This window comes from Folsomia candida, unplaced genomic scaffold (assembly GCF_002217175.1).
Source record: "Folsomia candida strain VU population unplaced genomic scaffold, ASM221717v1 Fcan01_Sc001, whole genome shotgun sequence".
NCBI lineage: Eukaryota > Metazoa > Arthropoda > Collembola > Entomobryomorpha > Isotomidae > Folsomia > Folsomia candida.
Window position 1 is genome coordinate 17047807 of NW_019091193.1, and position 27850 is coordinate 17075656.

At 38.5% G+C, this 27850-nt stretch overlaps 1 protein-coding gene across 2 annotated transcripts; it reads left to right on the forward strand.

The window, feature by feature from the left end:
• Nucleotides 1-3749: 3749 nt before the first annotated feature.
• Nucleotides 3750-27221, forward strand: LOC110841940 (homeobox protein B-H1). Of its 2 annotated transcripts, none has more exons than XM_035846122.1 (6): nucleotides 3750-5102; nucleotides 8724-9134; nucleotides 9216-9271; nucleotides 12700-12904; nucleotides 12974-13019; nucleotides 13077-13451. In XM_035846122.1, exons 1-6 carry the CDS (start codon nucleotides 4475-4477, stop codon nucleotides 13363-13365), a joined length of 1635 nt encoding a protein of 544 aa, XP_035702015.1. In that variant the 5' UTR covers nucleotides 3750-4474; the 3' UTR covers nucleotides 13366-13451. The 2 variants fall into 2 exon arrangements, with proteins under 2 accessions (XP_035702015.1, XP_021943336.2); XM_022087644.2 differs by lacking the exons at nucleotides 12700-12904; nucleotides 12974-13019; nucleotides 13077-13451 and adding exons at nucleotides 26111-26174; nucleotides 26265-26335; nucleotides 26478-27221 and having other exon boundaries at nucleotides 3766-5102.
• The last annotated feature ends 629 nt before the right edge of the window (nucleotides 27222-27850 follow it).

A 27850-nucleotide genomic window follows, 5' to 3' on the forward strand; every position in this document is an offset into this window, starting at 1 on the left:
TAAGGTCAAATACGTTTTCAGCAACGTGCTGGACTCTCTGTAATTCATTTGCACTCTACTTCCACAAGAAAGCCTTTCCCTCGCTATGCACATTTTCATATATGTGAAAAAATGTGTAGAAATTAATGTATTTATAATCACGTCTTTCAATTATCACGTGCATTAATAATAACCCGAGTTGAATGATCTTGTCTTCGTAGGTATGTACATACATATGAATGTACACCTTCTTCGCCAAGTCTCAAGAATCATTTTAAGCTCATATTCTCGTCGGGTACTTTATACCCTACATTTCATTCCCAAACATTTAATTTTATGACCTCACTTGCGTCAAGTATTAACCCACACATTTCTTTCCCAACCGTTCATGGCGAAATACGTTGGATAAATAGCAGTTCCAACTTCCATCTTGCTTCTCAATGTTATTTTTTTTAATTCAATAATCGAAACTTACTATTAGATTATTAGAAATAAGAAATAAGGTACTAGACAATAAAATTTTTTGTAAAATTTGACAATTGTCGTAAAATAGAGGCATTAAAGTCAGTCCAATATGATCCTCAACACTTATCAATATTTAGCAAGATGGAAGTGTTAATTTGTCCAGCTTATCAGCATTTAATCCGAACGGATTGAATTGTGCGGAATGAATTGTCTAAGTGTCCTAAAACCATCTTGTCTTGGGCAAATTCACTCGCATATAGTTCCATAAAGATTTACTGTTTCTCATCCTCCTGCTCCCATAGTTCATAGTTAAAAGGGGAGAAAAGAGACAATTTGTCGTAGCTTAACTGGAAATGAAGTGTTCGTTATTAGTGGCCGTGCTCCTATGCTGTCTGTCACTTGAAGTGGATTTGAGCTACCCCTTTCTCTCCATTTCCCCCGACGACGACGACGACGACGGAGAAAGGCAAGCATGGGAACACTCCGAGTGTGAACACAAATGCCCCAGCCGACAAATTTCTTGTTCAACACGGAACCAGAGTTCATTTTAGATGCAGTCACAGTCCGGAAAATGCTGCTCACTTTTCGTTTCATTCAGCTGCACACTTGATTCATCTGGGAGAGAAGCAGGCATATCCGTGAGGCTGCTATGGTGGGAGAAAAGCAGGGCCATGGCTGAGAGATGGATGGAGGAAAGCTGGCTGGCAGTCGAGTTTAGATTAGATTCAAGTTGAACAAAAGTTATTTCTTTGTGAGTGGAGGAACAGTTCAGCCCATTTGCGCCGTAATGAGGTGACAGACTTAAGAGTCTGAGCATCTACTAAACTAATAATCCGCCCGTCTCTTTTGAAGGGAAACTAATTAGAAGGAATTTGGCAACAAACATTCTCTCTCTCTCTAAGGAGGAAAATTGCCTCTGCCTTTCCTAATTAACATTGCTGATGAGAAATGTCTACCTTAAGTTTGCCAAACGACCCAGCAGTCTTCTTACTTTACTTAGTCTTCCAGATAATTGATTAAGATTATTATAGCATCATAGAGAAAACCTAATGTACTTACTTGCCTCACCTCATTGGGCCTTCCTTTCATCCAGGTTTTGCTTAAATTCACTCACAGTTCGACGACGACGGTGGTGTATATATCCATTTTATTTAGCATGGGCATGATGATGATGATGCGGTGCACGTAAGTGAACAGAACTTAATCAAAGCAGTCGTTTAATTAACTCTCTCTCTCTCTGCGCCCATGTAAAGGAGTGCTCCTTTAATCACTCATTTCTAAGCAAATTTTTCAATCACTTTGAAGTAAATTAAAAACTCAGCTTGTCCCCACTAAGCTATCAAATCTCGTCCAAATCTAATATTTCATAGCCTTTATCCTTTTATTCTCTAATGCGAAAGTAAGCAAATACGAGGGTGGAGTCTCTGGACTAGCAACAAAGTGAGGAGGCTGAATAAATTTATCGAAATGAAAAAGAAAAGCTAATTTCCATTGAAATAAACTCAATTTCATGAGCAGGAAATTTGTATGTGGATACCGTGCGCTGTTCGACTTGTTTTCCATCCATTCCTTAGTTCCGAGTAGTGGAAGCGTAAAAAAAACTGTTCATTAAAATTGGAACAATGATGTAATGACACTTGGAGAAAAATAAGTAGATTTCTAGTCACAGTTTACTCTTTCGTCTTCAATCGAAATATTACCAAGATTAAATCAAAATCAAGTCTGAAACGAGAACATGCTGGTGATGACTAATTGGATGAAAATAGGTTGGCCCACGTTTCATTATTTGTCATTCTTTATAAAGATGTGAGAAGTAAATGCCCAATTCGTATAACCAACTACACATGTATAATACGTATATACGGACACAAATGTAAGGTTAGACTTTGGTACAACTTTATGGTGGTTGTTGATGTTAAAAGAAAATGCAATCTGATTGAAGAGTGGGTTGTAACGGGCCTAAATTATGAACAGCCCGATTTTGGATGTAAAATGTGGCAGATGTGGATTTCTAGGGTGGCTTGAAAATTCTATTAAGTTCTTTATTTTGCGACAAAGAGGACAATGTTTTATTCACAAACAAATTGCTTGTCTGGTTGGATGTGTGTTATGGTTGGTCACCAGATAACATTGAAGCCATCGCCGCACATTATTATTCACTCGTCCTTTACCATCCATTTTGCTTGACAATATTCACAAAATTGCATTCGACTTTTCCACTTACGACCTATTACATTCAATTCCACATTCAATATTCTACACATACAAACCCCAACGATGACAGATTTGATGTTCACAAGTGATTTTATGAAAAGTGAGTGTTGGTTTTTTATTTTGTTTCACTAGACTCCCGCATACATAATCCCGTCCACACGTAAAATGCGGGGTGCACACGGCGTCAATGTTTTCAATTCATTTGTTTTCCCCACAGTATCAACTTGTTTTCCTCCGTACAGTGTTGTTCTGATGTCATTTTTCCCTCTGCATGGTGATAAATACCTTTGATGCTTCTTTCAATTTACTTATGCACAAATAAAATCTGCATGAGATCACCAAGTTTCACGATTCAAATTTCAGTCTCCTATATCTCAACTTGTTAAATGTCGCATGCAATAAATATGTCCTTTTGATATAATAATGTGGAATGTATCTGTTTCACTCATACCCAAATAATCCGTACTGATTGACTTAGGAGGCACTCAAAGTTGTGAATATTATATTTTCTAACTACATTATAAGCGCTCATTTTTGTATTAAAACAAAAAAAAATAATCAATCAATCCGCTAAATCTCGTTTAATCCATCAGTATTACTCATCTTCAGTTGGTACTATTGTTTAAAGTTTGCATAATGTTACCCAATTGAATTACATGCCCACGCTAGTAAGGTTGTCTGCCAATGACTAAATAATAGTTTCTGAATTTTTGACAGTTCAAATGTTCATGTCTTAAAATAATGGGCTGAGCATTTAAAGTAATTTGTCTACAAGAAAGCGATATATATGTAGAAAAATGAAGGAGTAAATAGGAAGGACAACTAATTTTCCAGACAAAAGTGAGACTCATGAGATCACATGAAATGCTTAACAATTCGCGTAAGTGTAAAATAATAATAAATACGTCTTATTTTTAGCCATATTTACGATCTGCTATTGAGAAAATTTGAATGTTGAAATATTTCAGGATAAAAATTGTGTGAAGAAGAGACTATAATTGTTGCAATATGTGAGTCACAACTTAATCGGAGTGCTTAAATGAATGAACGAATGACAAAATAGTGGTTACAACGCCACGGAATAGAAAGCATGCACGTAAAACATTACGGTTAAGCTCTTACGCTCCATCACAAAGCAGGCAGGCTAATAAACACAAATTGGAGATTCTTCATCCGCCTTTAAGCGAGCACAACAATGTACAAAAATTACTTTGCAAAGAGCTGCCGTATAGACATAAGTACGTTGTGAATGAGGACGGCGCTTGACTATTTCGCTCTGGCCAACCCTCCCTCTCTTAAACTCCACCTTTGGCCCATCCAATCCTCTTATTATGACCAAAGTTATCCTTCCTCATCACTCACTCCATCCGTACAACGTTCTTTTATTCTTCCATTTCACATCATCATCACAAACACCAACCTACTCGATCCGTCTCACTTGACTCGCACTCCCAACACGGCTTCTCATGGTGCGTCTCTTTTGGTCATCTTTCTCTTAATAATTTCTAATTTCACACGGCCCAATCAATCAATTTGCTGCCTTCCGAAAGAAAGCACGGCCATATCCCACGTACGTTTGGTGCACACACTCTGCATATCAAAATGGACAGCCAAGTGTTGAATCGGCGGAAGTGAGAGTGCAGGCAGGGTAGCAGACTGTAACGAGCCGAGTGAGTGGGAATACGAGAAAGTGAGAGAGAGAGACAAAGGCAGTTTTCCCTGCTAAAGCTCAGAACCCGGTTGACGGTAGCCGGAGAAAGTGAGAAACTACTTTCTTCCTCTCAGAGTATCGTCACTGCTTGCTGACCACTTGGTCATGGCTGTTGACACCGTGTCAAGTACAAACTCAGCAAAGGCTGAAAGTGAATCATCCGACGAGAAGACAACCACAGTGTTACCATCATCAAGTCCAGAGTCTCAGCATGAAGAAGTCCCAGCTCCAGGCACAATTTCCGGTCCTCACTCTATTGATGCCATTTTAGGAATCAAGGCTGCTTCGGAGAGAAACATTGGAGGTGGGATTGTTAATGGAAGTGCATTAAGTAGTGGACAACTCCACTTTCTCCACTCGCTTCATCACCACCACCACCACAATAATCCCAACTTTCCCAATCATCATCATCACCATCACTATCTGAACTTTCTTGCAAATAACAATAATCATGTTGACAAACCTTTTGGGGGAGGAGGAGGAGGTGGAAAGAGTTTGAGTGAGGAGGGTGCTTTCCCAGCTGAGGAGGGATATCAAGGGGGCGAATTTAATCCTGCTGACGTGAAACTGTCGCCGGGAAACATGAGCGTGGGGACTGGTTTCGAGTTCCAGAGGGGAGGAGGAGGAGGAGGCAGAGGGCGAGGAGGGGGAAGCAGCGACACGAGCGAAGAGTCGCGACGAGGGGTGAAGAGGTCAAGAATCAAGGATCTCCACTCCTCTGATTTATCTGCAGGTATGCAACCTCACCTCCTCAAATGTACATTATAGTTCCGCATAAATTGTTGTACGTGTGCTGTTGGTTATCATGTATGCATGTAAATATGTACGTACAAGGGGTGTGCGTATCGTCTAAATTAAGGGCCAGTTGGGTGAAGCTATTTGAAACTAAAGAGGACACGCTTAACGAGATAAAAAGACATTGACAGGTCATTAAGGCAAGAAGGCTTCTCGAGGGTACTCGTAAGACTTTACTAGGTTCATCTTCGCTAAGAATTATGATGACCAGATTGTTCCCTTGCTTTATTCGGGCGTGTTCTTCACCTACATATATGCATAACTGTATGCACATATTTATGTTGAATATGCAGGACATATATGTACGTGTCTTAGTCTGTTACAGGGGGTCCGCTTCTGTTCCCTTCATACCGATTGGAAATTGTATTGTAATATTTTGACACAATAGCTAAATCTCTATCTCTCTCTCACTTCATTGTTCCTTCTCTTTGTGAATGTAGTGACTGATTTGGTAAGTTGGTAGCTAACTGCAGGTGTGTAATGAGGTCTTAATTAAAGCTACATTAATTACCCGAGCGTGTGGTACATAGATCTAAGCTTTGATAATTGCGTCAGCAATCAAAAGGAAGAAGAAGGCATAAAGAAGTTGAAGATTTCATTATTAATATCAAATTGGTTCTTCATCATCAGTCACTCTCACTCACTCACTCGTACACACGTGGGGTTCACACATTTGCTCTCTCAATCACAGGCGCAGGTAGGACAATGCATCATCGCAGCGGTATTAAGGCTCATCGGCTCTCCACATTACTATCTCCTACCACCGACTAACTGTCTCCTGCTGGAGTTGATTGCAGGGACGGACGGTCAAAACGAAGGATGATTCATCATATCAGATTATAAATCTCACAGTGTTTTATCTTACCTCAAAGAAGCACCATCTATTTTATCTAACAACAATATTTTACCTTCGTCTGTCATTTGCCAGAATCTGGACAATAAAAGAGGCAAATCCTGCGAGTAACTTAACCAACCGAGCAACTTATAGATGCAAATTGCAATTAGTCAACAGATACATAGCCTCCAGCACGTATACACATGTTGTGGTCAGTGAAGTATAGGCCGAAAAGAGTCCAATAATGCTTTTATTTTCTGTCCATCCATTAGTTCACATTAGTGAGGAGTCAGACAGTTAACACAATTAAACAAGTCATGATTTGATGATAATGATGGTTGATGTGGATGACGTGATGGCTCGAGTTGGATTGGCTTCAGGCTCGGGGCGACGGTTTAGACACCTTTTTACACTGATGGGTCTGCTGTTTGTCCATTATAATTCCATTTTTCTTTTCGAAACTTCCTGCTGATCCTTATCTTGAGACGTTTTTGCTAAATGTATGTACCTGTTCTTTGTCTAAAGCAATCATGCCGTCTTCGTTCAGCTCCAATGAAGCAAAAACAATCCCTGATTTTCGTCACCCAGAGTACGCAGGAGGTGAAGTTGAAATATTAGACTCGTTTAGATTATTTAGGCTTTACCAAGTGTCGCCAAACTACTTAATCATTCGCTTAAAATTTCACAAGGATTGACAGCTCTGTGTGGATTACATGGATGGATGAACAATTCGTATGGGCAAGAATTAGGAGGCAGGGACACGAATGATGATCTAGAGACAATGATTATTGTGGGGCGCAGGGTTCTTCAGTTGAACATTGTGTTGGACACCACACCATTGTTTGTATTTTATCAAAACAACAAACACACTTGAGGTGAAGGATTATTGGTTGTTTAATCCGCCATGGTTGGTCACCTTTATTTTCAAACGTTAATCCTTATTCCTGCTTGTTTCCCTACTTAAATATTATATTTGAGTCATTCTAAAATTCCAATCGTCCAAGGTCTTTTACCTACTTTTGAAATTGGTTTGCAAATATTTTATTTTCAACCGTATTAAAAAATACACTTGATTTTGCAGTACATTCATATTCGAGGTTTCTCAATATAAAACTTTGGTTCTACCGTGTGCATCAATTACACCCCGACAGTATTTGCCGTTGTAGGTAGGTCTATAAACATGCATAATTGCAAGGTATAACGCGAGGCTTTTATTTAGGGAAATTTGACAAGGTAAACAAACATGATGATCGCATGTATCATATGAACACGACAGTGTAAAGATTTTGTTGGCGATATGTAATGAAAAAAGAGAATAATGTACTTGTGCATGTCCGTGCAAAAGCCATCAGAAAATAATTAATGGGACGAGTACGACTAATTTACCAATTATTATCCACAGCACAAATATAATATGGCAAAGTTAATACATAAATGTGAATTTCCAACCCCCTTATCCTTTGAATCCTTCAGAAATAAAAATCAAAGTAAAGCTTGTTCCCTCAGGATATGAAACATGAAAAAACTGATTTTGATTACCGATATAAAGTGGTTATTCTATGTCTTTCTTCAAATCAAACATTGTTATCTTTGCGACGATGCATTTCACAATAAAAGCAAAAGAAAAGTTCCAATTTGTTGCCAACACAAATTTCCTATGCACACAACCAAAATCCCATCATTATCTCGCTTACAAAAGTTGTGCTTCAATTGGAAATAGAACAGAATTTCAAATGAGTTTCATGCATAACCATCTTTTAGTTTGAGTGTCGGACAGCTCAATCATAGGCCAGGCAACTTTCTTCCTGTGGGTAAATATCAGTGACAGAACAAATAGATCCATATTATACCCCCCAGCCCAACACTAATATTTCCTTGTGTTATGCTTCACCTGCGATGACAACTGACTGGTTGATCAATGAGCACACGAGGTTTGACAAATTGATGAGCAACTCGTTTGTTTTCCACTTGTGCATTCAAGTAAATAGAGCAAAATATAAGAGGCAAAGTATATAGTTTCAACTTCTAATTTGCACCCTAAAGGAAACTTTGCTGGCTCCAAAAGGGTGTGATTACCTTCACTACAAATGGATTCTGACCAAGCACTTGATTCATTATTAGAGTTGTTGCCCAACACTTGCCCAATTCTTGTCGTTCTAGTTTTTACTACATATTTAGCATTTATTTAGTTAGTAGTTGGCAGCACGCTACCTCATATTTTAACCGATTTGCAACTTGAGCAACTTTCCAATCAAATACAACTACTGGGAATCTGGAATTTGGTTAAAATTGAAATGTGTTTATATTTCAATTAAATCCTAGAACGTTGTATTTGATTAGGAAGCAACTTTCCTAATTAATGTCTAGGTATCAAATAGGGGTAAAATAAGTATGTATGGGAAATGTAATGTAACTGACTCAGGATCAGTACAGGTCTGTACATACCGTAACTTGGTCGGTGAAGTAGCGTGGTTGGCAGGTTTAACACATTAATTCACATTGGCATACGTACATAAGTGCATGACATGACCGCAATAACCCTATTAATAGAAACCGAAGGTGTACCTACATATGCGCGCATGTATGTGTGTACATGTTGGTGGCCCATGCAAGAAAAGATAAGGGTAGGCAAATTGAATGTTCAAATTCTTTTAAGAGGCAACTCTGTAATTTCCTCTCTTCCTTATTGGATTTGTTAAGTAAGTTGCTTTCATTTCCCCATAGATGAGGGAGATTACTCCGGGATTGGGACGAAAATTCGCCCTGGCTCCGTAGGCTCTGATACGTCATCCGATTTCGGAACCGGTGATGGATTGCCCAACGGTGGCGGTGGCGGCAGTGTGTGTGGTGGGAACATTTCACAGAGTTTCGTTGCTAATAATAATAATAACCACCACCACCACCACCAAGGAACCAAAGGGGGTCACCACCATCCCCACAACAATCATGACCACGATGACCTGGATATTAATGATGAGGACGTGGATGGTCCGGACGAGGACCACCCATCCTCTCCTGGGGGAGCAGACTCCATCGGCGAGCCCAAGAAGAAACATCGAAGAAATCGCACCACTTTCACCACGTACCAACTCCACGAGCTGGAACGGGCATTTGAAAAATCTCACTATCCTGATGGCAAGTTAAAATTAACGACAGTCTGAATGAAATTATAAATACTATTAAAATTACATTTGTCTAATAATTTGAACTTTCTAGTTTATTCGAGAGAAGAACTCGCTATGAAAGTCAACCTGCCTGAAGTTAGAGTACAGGTTAGTAAAAAAAATTATCTCTTATGCGCATCTCTGTAATGTGTAAAGTATTATTTGGTAGTAATGAGACATACATTTTCATAAAAGAGTAAAAGAATGTAGAGCATTATTCCTCAAAGTATTTTCTCTACCCTCTAATTTATACAAATCAATAATATGTAATATATTATGTGTACACACAAGTTAAGCAGAGTTAATTTATTTTGCGTGTTTCTCATTGCACCGTAGTCACATTTCCCATTATATTTCATTTCGCCCTTCTTAATACTTCCTCTTATAACTCGAGTTGGATTTGTGGCAGCCTATTATTTTCCCATAAAAGGTGGAGTAGCTTTCCTTAATTTAAATAATTTTTCTTCGTTATCGAATCAGACTCGGCTCCATTGCTTTAATTCGTGCACAAGTCTGGAAGGTAATAACAGGTAGCAAGCAAATTATTACAGATATCGCGAGACACACAACACTGACCCTGCTTTCTCTGCTGGATTAAATAGACGCATTAATATGCATGCACCCTGCCTCGCCTTCTCCACTCCACGGCAAACAAAGCATTAGTATTGCTAATGAAAGAGTCACTTTATATAGGAAATCTTAAATATTTTATTCTTATTTTTTTAATCGTAAGACAAGCGGTCCATATGCTTTCCTGTCATGAGATGGTCATTGAAATGAGTCAAAATGGCAGTTGCGAAGTTGCAGGGTAAACAAACATATCCTGTTAAATTGTTTATGTCTGCGTGTTTAGGTGAGCGCAAATGTCTGCGGAAATTGCTAGCATCATCTGTAGCGACCCGGCACTTGCCACACTTGAATTTTCCGCTCATCAACTTTGTTTGGCAAACGTTAACATGAGGCTGTAACAGGGTTGTGACGTACGTGTTGAAAGCACACTCTCCGAAGTTGCATTTCAACAATTCTAGCGGTCCCGTGTACAAACAGGTTTCTTGATGTTCGACGAGACTACCATTAGAAACACATCTGTAACCACAATTTTTTGGACAAATAAAAGGCCGTTCACCTGTATGCGTACGTATATGAACAATGAGAGCGTTGTTCGCCCATTTTCGGGTCTTGCTAGTGCATCCAGGATAGGGACATTTATTGTCCGTAGACAACATATCCGGAACAACACAGACAATTTGTGTTGCATTTGTTATTGCTTGATGCTGGTATGATGCAACCCTATTTGAACACATAATATCAATGTGGTCACTAACAAACAATTTTGCATCATAAAGAGGTATTGCAGTTTGATTAAACTGTTGCATAGCTTTTGAAATTACAATATAATCAAGAGTGGATTTACAGACTCCGTCTTTGGCACACGGATGTGGTGAGAAACGTGTGAACACCTTTTCAGGCCAAAGTTTATCCGACACGTTGAGAAATCCATGTTTCTCAAATATCTCTTGAATTTGATCAAACATTCTTGATCTATCGTCAGGTTTATGGTTAATTTTGAGTTTTTGCATATTGAAATCACCCACCCATACTACAAATTCATTTTTCAATTTTTCTGACAACAAATCAACCGTCGTCGCCCATTCCTGTCGCTCAGCTGCTCGACCTAATCGCGAACTATTGCAAGCTGGGAAATACAGATTTAGGAAATAAATCTTTTCTTTAGTCAATAAACTTAGAACCTCTACCATGATTAATCTCTCTGGATTAAGTGGTGAAGTTATGTCAGGGTATGCCTGCTTCAAGTCCACATGAATAACTTGGACATTCTTGAAAAAAACACACACTCCATAGTCATACCACTTCAAGTTTGGAAGATTCTGTTTGGGGTGATGGAAAATGCAATCGAATCCAAATGGTCTGACTAAATCTCTAACTCGGGCTTCTTTGGAAGGATCCAATTTGGTTTCTTGGATGAAAACCAAATCACTGTTTTCCCAGTTAGGGACCATTGCCTTGATTGTGACTTCATCAAGTCCATTTGCATTATATGAATGGTAATTCAGTACTGGAGCAACTGTGGTCAATGTTTGTCTTCTAGTTGTACTAGAAGACATTTTTGGACACCAAGTCCAAGACTTACCGCACAAAGCAGTTATTTTTTATCCGCACAAAGCAGCTTTATTTTGAACCGCACAAAGCAGATTTTTTAACAGATAATGATAATACAAATAATTAAAAGGCTAAGGCTAGCATTAAAAAATAAAATCGAAGAAAAACGACGACGTGGATTGGCTGGATCACGAGATTTCTGCAATTTTAAACAAAAACGTAGGTTTAATTTCAACCTAGCTTTATGTGTGATTTTTGTAAAATTCTGCAAAAATAAATACCCTGATAAGCGTCCAAATACAACAGGTAATGCCAAAATCGAAGAACAACGAAGGCAATGCTACGCCGTGCTTTATGGTCCTCCAAATTACCTAAACGCACAACGAATAAAGTATTTTAAATATTCTTAACTTTATGAGCCTAGTTTTATTTTAAGATCCATTGTTCATCAACTTACCTTCCTTCACGTCAGAAAACGTGCGACGACGTACTGAAGGAAATAAAATCGAAGAAAAGCGACGACGTGGACGACCCTCGCGTTGGCAAGCAGGAAATCTGACGATGTAAACAATTTTTCTTACAAATATAATTACTTTGCTATATAGCTTTAATTCTGAATAAAACTGAAAATTACTTACCTCACACAACAGCAGAACTTTGATTGTGAAGGCAACAATAACGAAGGGAGTAGGGACAACTACGAAAAATGATAACGTTTTCCTACACACAATACACGAATTATTATTTATTTTGTAGGGCTTACCAATTAATAAATTTATTTAGTTATAAACAAATTACCGAGTTTTTATGGAGAGAACACAAAAAACATCCACCCTGTACGTTTGACGAGAGGAGTGAGCGAGCAGCGAAGGTGGCGGGCAATCCGAGCAACGTTTTTCCAACCGCCCGCCCGCCACCTTCGCTACTCGCTCACTCCTCTCTCGTCAAACGTACAGGGTGGATGTTTTTTGTGTTCTCTCCATAAAAACTCGGTAATTTGTTTATAACTAAATAAATTTATTAATTGGTAAGCCCTACAAAATAAATAATAATTCGTGTATTGTGTGTAGGAAAACGTTATCATTTTTCGTAGTTGTCCCTACTCCCTTCGTTATTGTTGCCTTCACAATCAAAGTTCTGCTGTTGTGTGAGGTAAGTAATTTTCAGTTTTATTCAGAATTAAAGCTATATAGCAAAGTAATTATATTTGTAAGAAAAATTGTTTACATCGTCAGATTTCCTGCTTGCCAACGCGAGGGTCGTCCACGTCGTCGCTTTTCTTCGATTTTATTTCTTGGTGTTGCTGGTGGTTTATCCAAGGTAAAGTTTATTTTGGATTATTTCATTATCAAAATTTATCAAACTAAAGCTAGGTTAGCAAAGTAAGCTCAATTAATTTTTCCTCATACGTACAGATGGACACTGTAAATCGGGGACGAGGAAGTGGTGGATTTCGAGGTAGTCGTGGCGGTGGATATCCAAGGGGACGTGGCGGTGGCCACATCAAACTGAACTACGAGGGACCCGCTGATGGTCTTCGCCGTGCCGTTCTTGGTGAAGGTCGTGGCGCTCCAGCCGGTGGTCGTGGTGGATTTAGTGGTGGTCGTGTCAGCAAGAAGGGTAAATTAATTTGATTTTATCATTTTATTCATATCATTAATTTGGCGGAATGCATGCTTTTTATTATAGCAAAACGAAAATGTGGGGAATGCAGGGAACGGGGTCATGTGGGAAAGTAAGTATTATTTTTATTACTCTTATAAATAAATAAATTTTTACTACTTGTTTCCAGACATTGCCCTTATCCGCAAGAAGTCGCCAGTGCCAAAAAAGCTGCTGATCTCCAGAAAATCGCCGTAGCTACTCAAGCTGAAGCGGCCACAGCTGTCTCGCGGGCTGACGCTGCTGCTGCTACTTCTATTGGTTCCTCTTCTGGAGCAGCTGCTTCTGCTGATTTTCTGAAGCCACCTTTTGTTGGTTGGGTGCCAGGCTTTATTATGCCGCCAGTACCCAACAATGACGTCATTATGCAAGAGACGTCTTACATCTCACCACTTCAGAAATACTTTCCTAAACAGTAATTTGTTTTTTTCATTTGTATCATTTTGGTCGTAATGATAATTATTGTATATCCTCGTTAGTATGTTCTAAATAAATTCATTTTAAGAATAAGAAAAAGGAAAGTCGGCGTCGAGCTTCGCCTTATATTACCATTTTTCGATTTTTTCATTTTAGAAAATAAGTTTAGTGAATTTTTTTATTTATCTAAATCTGGTGAATCTTGATGGCTTGTCACTACATATCCATGCAGCAGTCACTCGTCCTGTAGTTGATAATTCAGTTCAGAGATCCACGCCGAGGGTTTCATCGTTTTATTTTACTAAACCCTTCGGCGGCGCGCCGCGGCGTCGGTCAATTTTATTCTCGGCGGCGTAACAATATCGCTATATAGTTATATATATACATTTATAGATTCTGGTTGAGAAAAAAGAGGTCCTTTTGAAGTTATAGCGAAAAACAATATTTTCCCCACTTTTCAGTGGTTCCATTGGCCCCGGTTTGCCAAAGGCAAATAATTCGGTACCGTAAGATTCCGTTTTGTTAGGAAAAAGTATACAGTTTTGGCCTCCCGTTTAAATTTTAATACTTACGAAGTTCGCTTTGCCGATTTACCTTGAAAGGAATTTTTTATCAAGCGACTTGAAATATATCACAGTTTCAGTGTTTAAATTAAGGTTACATAAAGAAAAATGCACTATTACACAAATTTTCATGCTAGAAATGATCCAGAATTTTGTAGTTTTACAAAACAAGGTTCAATTTGAGACTGAGACATTTTTCTTAATGAGAAAAATGAGGTGTGAGAATTTCTCATACCTCATCCTCTGCAAATCATTGTACAGCTCATAAAATGTCGATTTCCTGAAATTTAATTAATTTTACGTAAATTTTTCATTCGGCGCCAAATTTGGGAAACGGCGGCGCGCCGGCTAAATTTTATCGGCGGCTGCGGCCCAAAATTATGACCGGCGTCAGCGGCTACGACGGCGTCGGCGTGGATCTCTGATTCAGTTAGTTTGCTTATAATTCAATCCTAATTCATTTGAATGATTTACCTGCCTTCCAGAGTGAGTGCCACACACACACTGCCATTTTTGTGTGACCATAAGGCCTTCGTTGTTAGTTGAGCATTAAAAGTAACGGTGTGGCGACTTGGGCACACAAACGTATACTAAATATCTATATATACACTGCATATTATCTTCTTGAGAAAAGCGTTTCAGCAGTTTCAATGGGGGTAATTATCCCGTAAATTGCACACCGGCTTCAAATGAGATTTGGCGTGTTGATAAATCTTTCTAGTTGATTCATACTTATTAATCAAAACCTTACATGCATGCATTCTTCCAAACCCACAACGACTCCCAATTCTTGTTCTCGTCCCTCGAACCACTTTAATCTCTGTCTAATTTAGCGTTTTGCTAATTCCCCTCAAATCTGGAATTTCTGCCACGAAAGGAATGGTGTTGCCTAAATAAATGGTGAGTATTATTGGGCCCGGATATTTACATGTATTAACACACTTTGATTTTATATACGTCTTTTATGCATGCCATAGATTTGTACATGTGTATGTAGATATTTATGAAAACCTAAAGAGTTGGGTTCCAACTTTCTTCTGTCTCTATCGCAAGTCGTAGCTAAAATCAGAAAAAATTGGGAGTTTACCAATAAAGAAAGAAATATTACTTCCTCTTACATCACGAAATGGGTTCCTGGTAAAACTTTGCTACTGCTTTCTCATATTGCTTCATTCCGGTTCGTCGTTCACAACTTTCACCTCTATAATTTAAATAAAAGTAGTTTTAACCAAATACTGGTTTTTAATTCAATCAGTAAATTTTTGAGGTATGGGGGTAAATAAATATGCATGTTGTATGTAGGCTATGTGTAACGGTGTGCATACTTACTTATGTAGCATGAGGCTCATAACTTTATTTTGTGCCATGTCATGGTGAAATATTATTCCAGTCCAACTTAATCCTTGAGTTTCACGCTGTTTTATTATATCACATATTTATTCTTCCAAAATAAATCTTATTCGTTTCCCATATCTCAAAACGTTGAGATTTTGACATCTATTAACAAAGAGAAGGAACGGCTCGAGAGAAGGCCGCTGTTGGTGGTAAATTTTCTTTTCTGCTGCCGGAATGAATTGATGGCTTGCGCACCGTATCATGATGATTAATTTAATTATCGGTTCCCCGTAATTTCCACTTATGATGTAGCACTGCGATATAATTTCTTTATGGCTCTTTTACCGTGCATATAATACGTGTTTCGTGTTAATGCTAATGAAACTTTATTTATTTCTTTGGGTAATAGTTTAGAAAGGAAAAGTGTGCATTAGAGAAAGCCTTCGGTATGTGTGTTCCAGCAAAATCTGACTTAATATCGTAACAGGTTATTTACCATGCTGCTTATTATTATTGCCACTGTGGACTTGTGAGCATTTAGTTGGTCTCGCATTATTATACATGCTCCAAATCAATCTGAACCCTATTCCTTCATTACTTGATGCATTCGCGTGTTGAATTTCACTGCTGCGCCCGTTTTCATTTCCTCTTCCACTTGTTCACCCAGACATGAGGATATTCACATGTGCATACACAGCGTAGTGTGGTGGCAATCAATAATGTGCCTGTCCACTTCATTGTTAATTCTCATTTTCCTTGAATTTAATGGTCCCGTCAGGTGTGGTTGGGACTTATTTTACGACTCTCTTCTAATAATCACCCAAAAATCAAATACATTCCAGAGTTATGGAGTTATAAAACTTGTTCCAGTTAGCCAACTACTCCAAGTAACTAGCTGGCAATTTTGCTTCGGAAATCAAATTCAGCATGAGCGATTAATAGGAATATGCGAATTATGCATTTGGTGCACGGGGAGAGGAAAAGAGGGACGAGAGAAAGTTAATATTCATAGATTAGAGAGAGATACGATTTCCCGATAACGTTTATGAGAGGATGAATGAATCACGCAAAAACAAATGCGCTTTTAATACCATTATCAGCACGATTTTTTCGTGACACACTCCGGGTGCTGACCAATTCTCACCCGCGGAGCATTTATACATATGCACATGGAGTATATTTTGTGGATGAAAATTCCTGCTCGACACTTGATTGACTGTCCACTCCAGTAAGAACTAATCAAGTGAGTGAGCCATGTACTAACTAGACCAACCTCTCTGCACATTTGTATGTACTTTTCATTTACCAGAGTTATGAGACCACGGTCGGGGTCCTGATATATTGATGTTGATTTCTGACAACCCGAGTTTGTGACTCTTTTCCTGTCGTAAATGCAAACGCTTGTTGCCAATTATTAAAATATTAAAAACAATTGACTTTTTGCTCTTATCTTATTAGTTCGTATAACCCTTCCAGAGTTCGCCTACTGATTGTGCAAGGCAAAAAATTAAAACCTATTTTAAGCGTTTAATCAATCTTAAATATGTACATGGGAGAAATGTGGTCCCTGTGTACGTATGTACGTATAAACATTCCATTCCTCTTTTGGAGTTGAGGCCCTCGGCGTGTTTATCAGAATTATAGTTTATCACAACGGCCTGGCATTAGATTAGAAGACGTCGGCAAACAAATAAAAGAGCATTTTGCCACATTTGCACACTTTCCCACAGTTAGTAATGGGATGATGATAGTTGAACCTATTACCACAGTATATTGCCCAGGCTTATACACGCTTCACCTCAACTTCACTTTAACATTACCAACCAAGTAACCGCACAATCCATAGGCGATGAAGTGATGGGTATAATAATAGGCATGTAAACTAACAGGAAATAAAGACATTTTGTGTGTGGATATACATATGTACGTACGTAGAGATATATTTACGCTGGCCCTTTCCTAGATCGGATAAGTTGTGGCAGTGAGGGTGACTGGATTCCTCGACTTGGTTGATCCGGATCATCAGTAAATTCCCACGAAAAATTACACTTCTCCTTCTCCCAAATTCAGATGGGATTTTCGATTTAAGGGCTTAAGCCGCCTCGCTTCGTATCGGGATGAGCAAGGAACGCAGACATGGTTTCAAGAGCACACGATCAAAAATTCTTCCGGAGGAGACAAGTAAATTCTCGAGGAGAAAAGTTCACATTATCGCAAATGATCATTCACTAACTAAATATCCTGTGCGAGGTGAATAAGGGGCTCGTTGATGGATAAAAGGCTCGTTGGAGAACCACTCATCCACCCTTGTCTCTCGATTTATTATCAAAATCTCATAATGGATCATCCTTCGCCTATCTGTCGGCATAGCATGCGATGCTATGTGCACGTATATCTATACGTACTTGTGTGACGTATATGACGATGAAGTGGTAGTGGATGTACACAGATGAGGAATAAGGTGAATAGAAATAAGAAAGGGACTGGTAATGGGGCAAGTAATGGAAATGTGAATGGGCAATAATGCGATTCTTCACGGGGAAACTAGTGTCATTTTTATGAAGAGTACGCTCAAAGGGAAGTTCGGAACTTGTCGAGGCGGAATAATACCATTTGATACCATTTGATAGGAATAGGCGAGGGGGACGACAATGAGGAATCCATCCCATGCGCCGGCAAATTGATGGACAATTTGCGACAAATATTATTGTTATTTTTATTACACACTTGATTACTTTACGTGGTAATTTAGTTTGGTAAATGTGCTTGTGCCTTCGTCTTTCTTCTCCTCCACGTCCTCGTAATGAGAAGAACTTGAATATGACATGAGAAAGCCCACATGAGAAATGAGAAAAAGTGTCGTATTTCTCCGGGGGAAATTGAGATTTAAAGGGAGATGAATGAATTAAGGCATGTTTTATATTTGTTACCTCTTGTTGTGTATCGCCCTCTTATTTTGGTTGATATCATTATTACGCGTCAAAACCAATACATATCTTCAATTTATTCTCTCTCTGATTTCATAAATGAATAGCCCAGTTCCAAATGAAAACTTAATTGATTTAAGAGAATGGCCCTCCCGAGAGCTTTATATTCCAACTCTCACACTGTACATAAATGCATGGACGATGGGTATGTAGGATGGATGGTGATGTACGAAATAATACGGATGATGAGAACTGGAGGCGATTTCCTTGTTAAAAATATTCAATCGTCGACGATACCCGTGGGCGAAAGAGTGATGGATTTTTGATGGAAGAATAACTTAATGAAGCCTGAGCATTGTTTTCAATTTATTTCGTTCAATAGCTTTGTTTGTAAGTTCAAATTCATTTTAGTATAAATTACTCGTAACATTTTTCCTTTACATGATTATTTCTGTTTCCAACACGGTGTGGAAAAGTGTTTTGTAATTCTCAAGAAAAACTTGCAACTTTCCTTGCATCTCGCCGTGACTATGTATAACTCAATTTATGAGCTTGAGAGTTCCTAAAAGCAATTTTCTTAAAATAAATGTCACTAAATTGATTTAGCCTCATAGCCCATCCGACTTTTTGCTATATATGTATTTCACATAAAGCCAGCCATTTTTTTGCTAGCTAAAAGTTGTGTATTAAACCAGTGAAGAGATTCATTGACGTTCCTGCTGAGGTAGAATGGTGATGATCATGATGAGTTAGTTGGTCTTGCAATATTAGTAATGCTCTTAATTTTATAATTAATTGAGGCGTAATAATGCAAGCCCGTTCATAACTTGATTACTCGTCGTTACGGCGTACTTCCAACTCTAATAATCGTTTTACCCTATTCGAATAGAGTGAGCAGGGCAGCTAAATTATTATCACATTAATATGATTCACTAGGTAAACCAGACACAAAGTTGAGTGAGATGACTTTGGACTGGGTTCAGCAGGATTTCAAGCAGGCTGGAACATTGAGATTTATCATTATTTAGAATATCAAAATGGCGAATTTACCTCTCGAATTAAAGTTTATTTTGATATCTTGCAAATATTACAAGAGATTTATTCGACACATTCGACAAGATAGAAGACATAAATTTACTTGACAGTCTAATACATACTACGACATGTATGTAGTTGACCTCAAACTGCTGCATGTTGTTCGAGTTGTTTCCAGCCTGCTTAATTAATTTATTTATGTCCCGCACAACACTTTTTGATATGTACTTATCTAAATATATGCATATCTACGCCTTATAACGTATAGACACCCAAACTCGTGGGGCTGTGAGGTGATGATACTATTTACTAAGCTGAAAGTTTTAATTACTTTTCATTGCTGCCTAAAATCAAATGAAAATGCTGTCAGTCCAGATTAGGGCTCAAGTCGCCAGATTAAAAATCTTATATTTTCTGGCATTCATCGATCCATCAACTCATTAATTTAATTATTTTCTGTTCAAACTGTGTCTTTGAACAAAATTTATTTTATGGTGGTGGCAAATAACAAATTTTCACGCAATCTGACGAGTTGACTCTTCAGTTTAATTGAGTTTTAATCTCGTTTTGCTGAATTTCAGAGTAACTCAATTTAAGTCGGATTCGGCAAGGAAATTGCGTATATATTATATTCAAACTGCAAATTCAATTGAAATATGCCAGTTCAATTGAAGAGTTTAATAAATAATTCGCAACATCACATGAATGTATATACATACATCGCTGTATGTACATATGTATATCACACACAGCTACTCATACAAAAGTATATTTCCATAGGGTCAATTACTAAATATACTGTCACGTAAGGTTTTATACGTACTTTACTTAATAAAGCATCCATCTTTGGTAAGCGTATGGGTTGTTATAAATGGAAAAATGTGTTCTGTTGCGATTCCTTTGTTCAATTACAGACAAGTAAATTGAAATTAAGGATCAAATGAGAGAGAGAGTTTTGCAGTGATTGGGAAATTTTGTCAAAAGGTTTGTGCTTTTCCTGAAACGCTGTCCAGCCAGGCAAGATAGTTTGCGTGATAACATTGTGACGCATTCAGGTTATTACTGTCAACGGTCATAATGATTTGGAGTGGCTGGTAATGTAATAGATTATAAGGGGACAATAGAGATGCTTGGAACTGACAAGCGGAGAGTAACATTGGCCAAATAGCGATAAACGAGGACCGATGAGGGCGGAAGAATGTCCACGTTCTTAAGAGCCTATATTGTCCAATTTGGCCATTTACCCTCACTTTACAAGAAATTCAAGTTGGTTTGGCTGGTCGTTTAATGATGAAATCGAATGGAGACCGTTCCGTCGTACTCTTTCTTGCTATTGAATTTTCTCTCAATTTGGACTTTTTCTACCCAAAACTTCATGGCTGTGTTCAAGTTGTGCACATAAAGCGCTCCAACTTGAGGAGCAAACAAGGGCACACAACGATATTAAATTACTAAACTATTTCTTTCCTCTATTACTCATTATTACACCCGACTGGGCTTGAGCTCCTTTGATAAATCCGGAGAACAATTCTTCCTTAGTTGGAAAAAGTCTGTCTGTGTCGGCCTAATTTCAAACTTGATCCAGTTGTTCCTCTATGAACACCTTTTCTGAAGAAATAAACCTCCATTCCCTTTAATCCGGTTGTTATAACTCATCTCGAGTATACATACTTACGACACGAAGCAAAGTGGCCGACCCACCTTCTTATCCTTTCTCTCTCTCTCTCTGTGTAGTAAAGTCTTTTTGTCGTTGATCGTGGCCGTGCCACCCGGACATAATAAGAACGCTCACCGACAAACACCATATAAACACCGTATCCTTTATCTCAAAATCCTCAAGAAAAGTCATTAGCATAAGATTACAGCTCTTCATTAAATTAGCCATCAAACTTTTTCCTTAAAGTTTATTTATAACGTATTTACGTAATGGCACTGGATGTTGCGCTGCTTAATCTTTTGTAATGAGCTTTACATCATGCTATTTTAATTAAGGGTGCCTTTGAAGCAAAATGGAATCATGCATATGCAGATGGAGGGGAAGGATTTATCCGTCCAACCTTAAATCTTTACACAGGCGTGACATCATGGTCATCATCCGAGTACAAATTAATTCCTGCATTGACAAACGCCTAAAATTAATTCTGGTTTTCAACATCGGCTGAATCCCATGCATGTCTGGATTTAGCCCCGTGATTATTGAGGTTGCTCTTTAATGCTGATTGTATATTAGATGGGAGTTGTCGTTATTATTATTTAAAAGTAGATTAAAATATAAAACCAAGTTTTTGATTCGCAAAGCGTCCTATTTTTGGTACATCCAAAGTTTGAGATCAACACTATGTAGTTAAGGATAAGTTGACGACTGCAACGGTTCGAGTGAGCACCGAGCAGCAGCAGGAGTTTTATTTCTGGTTCTTTTGTCCATTGTCACACGGGATTGGTCTCGTCTCTGGATTTGTCCATCCGCCATTGTGCTTCCTCCTCGAGTTCTGTGATGTGATTCTGCTGCAGTTGATGCAATACGTCCTTGTTCAAAGGAAGTTGTCTGGCCAATCAGGAATCACGTCGGGTTCTACTAGGAAAGAGATGGTGATGGAATGATCTGACCGTGTATTATTAGCAGACCAAGACGGATCCGTTTAGCTTTTACCAGTTTTTCATCATCATCTACTGATTCATGCAGCTTAATCAGGATGACATCCCGCTTGATACATTGATAGGATGTATATCAACCGAATTTAAAACTTGATGAGATGAGATTCTTCGTTTTTTTTACTGGTAAAGGTGACCTACGAGTAGGTACACATATGCATATCTACATGTATACTTACATACATCAAGTACTTATGTATATATTCTGTACACCGTATTCCATATACCGTAGGATAAGTATTAAGCGTCTTTGACCGTTGACAAAGTTGAACATTTACGAATGTACGTGTATCTTTCTTCCTGTTTGGAGTTTGCTGGCGAGTTCTTTTTGTACTCTTAATTGCCTTAATCGATTATTATTACTATTACGGATGGATCTGCATCCCCCTCTACTTTTGTGATATGAATGGATCCTTGAGCAATAGCGGTGCAAACCCTTTCTCGCCCCAGTAAGCAATTCCCATAAAATAAGACATGTTTTTTAGTACAAGACACCAGATACCTATCTCTGTCTACCTGTTCCTCTTGCGCTCTTATTTATTTATATAACAATGGAGTAAATTAATGTACCATCTTCCGGTCTTTGTACATGAGCGACGACCTAGATTTATTTTAAAGCAAACCCTTTTCTTGCTATTCATCCTATTGTGCTAACAAATTGAATATTAGGTGCATCATTGATGGAGCTGGTTAATTATTAGCTCCTCGGAATTATAATGACCATGTACGTATGGATGTAAATACGTAACGAAGACGATGTGTATTATTGAACTCCATTATCCTTAACAGCTTTATGAAAGGTAAAAACCCGGGTGCACTAACAACTAAATAAACCAAGAAAGAGTGTCGTGTAATACATATGACGAGGATAATATGGCATAACCACTTTAGTTCTCTAATAATAAATCCCTCTCGGCCCAAGGCCCTATTCAAGTATGCAATTTTAGTAAAGTGAGAAAAGAAGGGTTATGCATGTGTATGAGGAGTGTACGTATAGCATCATTTATTGGGAATTAAGGGCTCTAATTGCCCCATCAACAAGGAGCTGGCTCAATTATACCCTGGGTTCACCCTTCACAAAATCATAATCAATTAAAAGCGTGATACAATTCTAATGAAACTTGGACGACGCAGTGGTGTTGCCTATCTCATTGGAAATGTGATTAACCCGTTGTAACAAACAACTACGGGAGGATGGAGAAATGAATCCGTAATCTGATGGTGACGGTGACGGGCGGAGGGTGATATGGCAAAATGTATAAAGACGTTGAAAATTCTTTATCGATTATTAAGTCATTAATGGCTTAAAATGTCGGAATTTAATGGGGGGATAATTGGCCTTTCAGTTGTTATTGGCAGTCCGTCAGTATATTCACAGTGGAAGTTAAGTCTGCATAAATCCAATTAAGTGCCTGATTCTACAAGACGTACGTGAATCTTTTCCAAGTGAAAATACCCCCATTAAGATTTGGTCATAAAAGATAAAATGCCATCACGTGGATAAGCAAGTGGGTAATAAAATTAGTGCCAGAGAATGGGGCGAGCGAGTGAGTGATTGGAAAATTGATAAACGATGAAGTTTGCTGCCCAGGTAAATGGAAAATATTGTGGCACAGTGCAGATTATTTGTAGTGATTTGCTCAACTTGACTTCTTGTTACAAAAGTGTACATGATAATTGTCCATTGTACAATAAGTAATACATAATGGGCTTTAAGATACCACATCATATGCCGTACAGTGATGTGGCAGGGGCACATACATGCATATCCTATAAGAGCGGGCAGAGAGTGGACCTAATTGATCAGTATCTTTTAGTTGGCAGTTATTAGGATATAGAATTGGATTGACAGATCCATTAATTTTTAAACTGACTTAACAAGTTCATTCTTCAACAATGGTTATTATTGTTACAATCACTGCCCCACCAAAGCACGTCCACTACATGTGTACGTATGTGCATTTATACTTGTACGTACGTACATAAACCACCGCATTTAACGGCGTACTGGCAGTTTACATTATCAAGCGCTACAGTCATAGGACGTGGCAAGTGGATGGATTGGGAGTGAGTGGGATGTAATTGTTGTAATGATGATAAAATTGTAATGTGTCTGTAATAATAATGGGAGGTAGTCAGGTTAAAAGGCTTTGAAATCAAGTTAAAATGAGTGAGCTTCTGTGGGCACACAAAGGCTTTTATGAATTTGTTTTTCAATTCAATTTGTGGAAGGGTATTAAAGTCAGGTAGCCACTTGGAGCCAAGTTGAATGATTGAGGAGAAACTGATAAGCAACTCTTCCTTTTTTCTGACGTGGCTTTTGAGAAATCATTTTTCCTGCTCTACGATTTGTGGCCGTGTCATTAATTGTAATACATATGCAGTTCTTTGCCTTGGAGCTTATCACGGCTAAGAAGAAGTCGTCGCAGCAGTGCATGGTAGTTTTGACAGTGTATTTATGTATCTACTTAATATGCCAAATAATGTAGACTCTCCTCGAATTGCATAATATGTACGTATGCCAATACTTACATATAACACAATGGCAATGAAGAAATATCTCGCTAAAAATGAATAATCAAAAATTTTCAAAAATAGAGTGCATACATTTACCATTGGCGAATGTAGAAAAAATTGTCGTCTTTGAACCATATTTCTTCGTTATTTATGCACATTTCAGTCAATTTTTTCCAAACTCTCAACCACATTGAAAGACGTATAATTTGTACTGCCGTGGCTTCATTTATCCACTTTCTTTATTTCTAGCCCAAAGAGGAAATTGGATTTTGAGAAATCAAAAACCTCCTGCTGACACCATAAAGATGAATTTATTGCGTTGGTTCATATTTGCATCCGTTCAAATATTTGATTAAACTTATATCTTCACAAATAGGGCGTAATGGCATATATAGCATTTTTCCTCTTAAATTTAGTGAGAATGAGTGTGAGTTTGCCTTAAATTCATTAATATATACACATTTATTTTAGATAATTAGTTCAAAGTGAATAATTACAAGAATTAAATTTAGTAAGTGAGGCAATTTGTTAATTACAGCAAGCAAAAACTTGTTAAACAAGTTTTATCCGAGTGAGTGGTAGGTTGAATTTAATTATGGGTTCAAAATGTAATTTGAAGTTTGGGGTTGAGACTTTTTGACAAGTGCATAGATGGAATTTTGCGGTGGTTGGGTAAGAAAAAAAAGATTAGTGCGTCTCCTCTAGAAACTCTCAAGTCGCGCAGGATAGGAGAGAAACTGAGGAAAAATGCTGGCATAAAGGTAGATGAGTTAATTAGAGAAAAGTTTTCAATTTATTCGGTTCGGCACAAAACCAAATTTATTTAAGGAACACAGTCTCCACATTATTAAGGAAGAATAGAACAATTTGAATTTCATTACTGGGATTGCTTGCTTGGAGTCAAAGCGGGTTTTTGAGAAGGGACTCTCTGAAGAACGACTTGATTTTCCCCTGGCCCTCGATTAAGCCCGAAACTTCTGAGAAGCTCGAGAGTCCGTACGGAGAGTACAATAAGTGGGAGTTATAAAGTTTAGATTTTTGGTGGTTTTTGGCTGGCGAGGCAGCAAGGCGAGAGAGGGAGGAAAGCTAATCTGTCTCTTGAGAGGAAGGAGAAGCGAGGAAAAGTGCTTTTTACTTTTTCCTCAAATTTTCAAATCTAATCTAGTGCGGTCCCGTCGGGCGAGCACTCACTTCATCCTTCTCACAATAGTCTGCAATTAAATTGCCATTCACATCCACAGACTTCTTGCCACGACCTTTCTCTCGCCTCCACCGCAAAAAAGTTTAACTTTGTGAGGGTATTTTACTAATTTGATGTTGATTTCCGCTCATTCTTCGGCGTAATCTAATGGACTTGGTGCTCGTCTAGAAAATAAATTCCTTTTCACACTTTTTTCAGTAGCCAACAAAGTTGCGAATGGCTGGTTTTTTGAGATTTTACAGCGTTCCTGTTCTATGTATGTATGAGAGCATTGAACGCCCTGCGCAAGATTTTCATTTAAAGTAAACGTTACGTGTGGTATTATACAATTACGGGATGAATGAATCGTAAATATAAAAAAAACTATGAATGCTAGCTGAATTGACCACTAAATATAATGCATTTTGCCTCGATTAATTCCCTCAGTTAAAATAATTTATGATCTCCTATTCCGACTGAATCAATGAATAATCCATATTTCCTGGCCACTAATAACAAGGCAAATTTTAACCAACAGGTCTGGTTTCAAAACCGTCGTGCAAAATGGAGGAGACAAGAAAAGATGGAAGCCGCTCGTTTAGGTTTGTGCGAACGAATGAATTGAATGTTAATGCTATGAGCATCTCAAGTGGATGGAATTCTGGAGCTTATTTTAATTTATTATCCCCCAGGTCTGGGTGACTATCCACTCTCAGCCCTGGGTCGAAGTCCCGGCGGTTCATCTGCAAACCAGGCAGCAATGGTAAGTTCATGTTCTTATTTTGCTCATGCATTTTATTAAGTTGTTTGAGCTCAAATAATTTTGGTGAAAGTTAATCATTTGAAGAAATCGAGAATTTCTATTGTCCTATGTCGTCATTTAATGAAACCTAAAATTTTTGCAGGCTGGGTTGCTGGGGGCCGCAGCGTCTAACCAGGCAGCTCTTTCATTTATGACTGACCCTTGGTTGGCAGCATCACCCCTTTTGGGCTCCACACTGTCCCACGCCCTCCCTGGATTCCTATCACACCCAAACACTTGCTACCCCAGCTACTTGACCCCCCCTACGTCTGCAGGTAGTCTCTTTTCAGGAAGTCACCATCACCACCACCACCCACACCACCACACCACTCTCATTGAACCCAGAAGCGGAGTGAAGTTGAACTCCCCTCTGACCGCTCACCACCTGAGCCCCATCAACACGCCGACCACGGTTGGAGGGGGTGGAGGGTCACCGGGGGCCACCAACTCCGACTCTAGTCCAATGGGCCGATCATCCAGCATTGCAGCTTTGAGGATGAAAGCAAAAGAACATATCGAGACCCTGTCCAAAGTCATTCAAATTACTTAAATATTTTGGCAATGATGGATCTCTAAGAAATTGGTGGTTTACACCCGCAACAACCCCACATTACATACATAAGTATATCATACAAACACGTTAATCACGTATAGATTTCCCTGGGCATGTTAACTTGTATGTATTTATTTAACCATAATCTAACAATAATAATATAATTCGTAGGGGTACTTAATAGTTGGGTGTGTTGAATAGAAATGTTACTGTAATAAATTATTAAAGTGCATATGTCATGACGTAGAAAACCAATGAATAAAGCTGTGAAATTATTATTCGTTGTAAACTATAGATGAGTGACAATATTACAATCTCCACAAGTATATTTGACGAATCATTTGTAGCAATTTTTGGTACTCGTTAACTCGCGAATTGACAGAATGGGTCGTCACTCCTCACTTCCTCAGTAGCAAAGATCGTGTACTCTCATTTTGTCTCACTGAATTCTTGTGAGTGAAGAGTCAAATATTGAGTTAGTTGACATCAAAGGGACAGTCTGTTTTAATTCCACTTTGTCTAAAGGCAGTTTACACACAAGCAAATGCTTATATAAAGCAATAAAATGCTAATTCATGTTGACTTTACCTAATCAACCGTTTTCCTATCCCATTTCACCCACCCTTTAAAGCAACCAAGAAGGCGGAATGCTTTCTCCAGAAAAGGAGCTCACTATGTACTATTAATTTCGTCGCAGTCAAACAACAGAGCCAGCTTCGTTATAGCCTCCTGCTTCCTTTCCTCTTCTTTATCTTTACAACCAGTCGACTCTCTTCCTCTCCATTCTCGCCAAGCTAACCGACTCCCACGTCTCATGTCATCTCATTATAGGAAAGGGTTCAACTCCATGTCCATCCAGGGTGGATCATCCATTTACTGGAAGGCTGCTTTAGTGCGTTGGTTGGACAGCGCTTAAAAATTAG

Bases quoted from the DNA above. Each gene is read 5' to 3' on its own strand.
- LOC110841940 (XM_022087644.2), top strand. From the start codon at position 4,475: ATGGCTGTTGACACCGTGTCAAGTACAAACTCAGCAAAGGCTGAAAGT. The intron at 9,272-26,110 runs GTTAGTAAAAAA...TTTAACCAACAG, and splicing joins TGCCTGAAGTTAGAGTACAG to GTCTGGTTTCAAAACCGTCG. The intron at 26,336-26,477 runs GTAAGTTCATGT...AAATTTTTGCAG, and splicing joins CTGCAAACCAGGCAGCAATG to GCTGGGTTGCTGGGGGCCGC.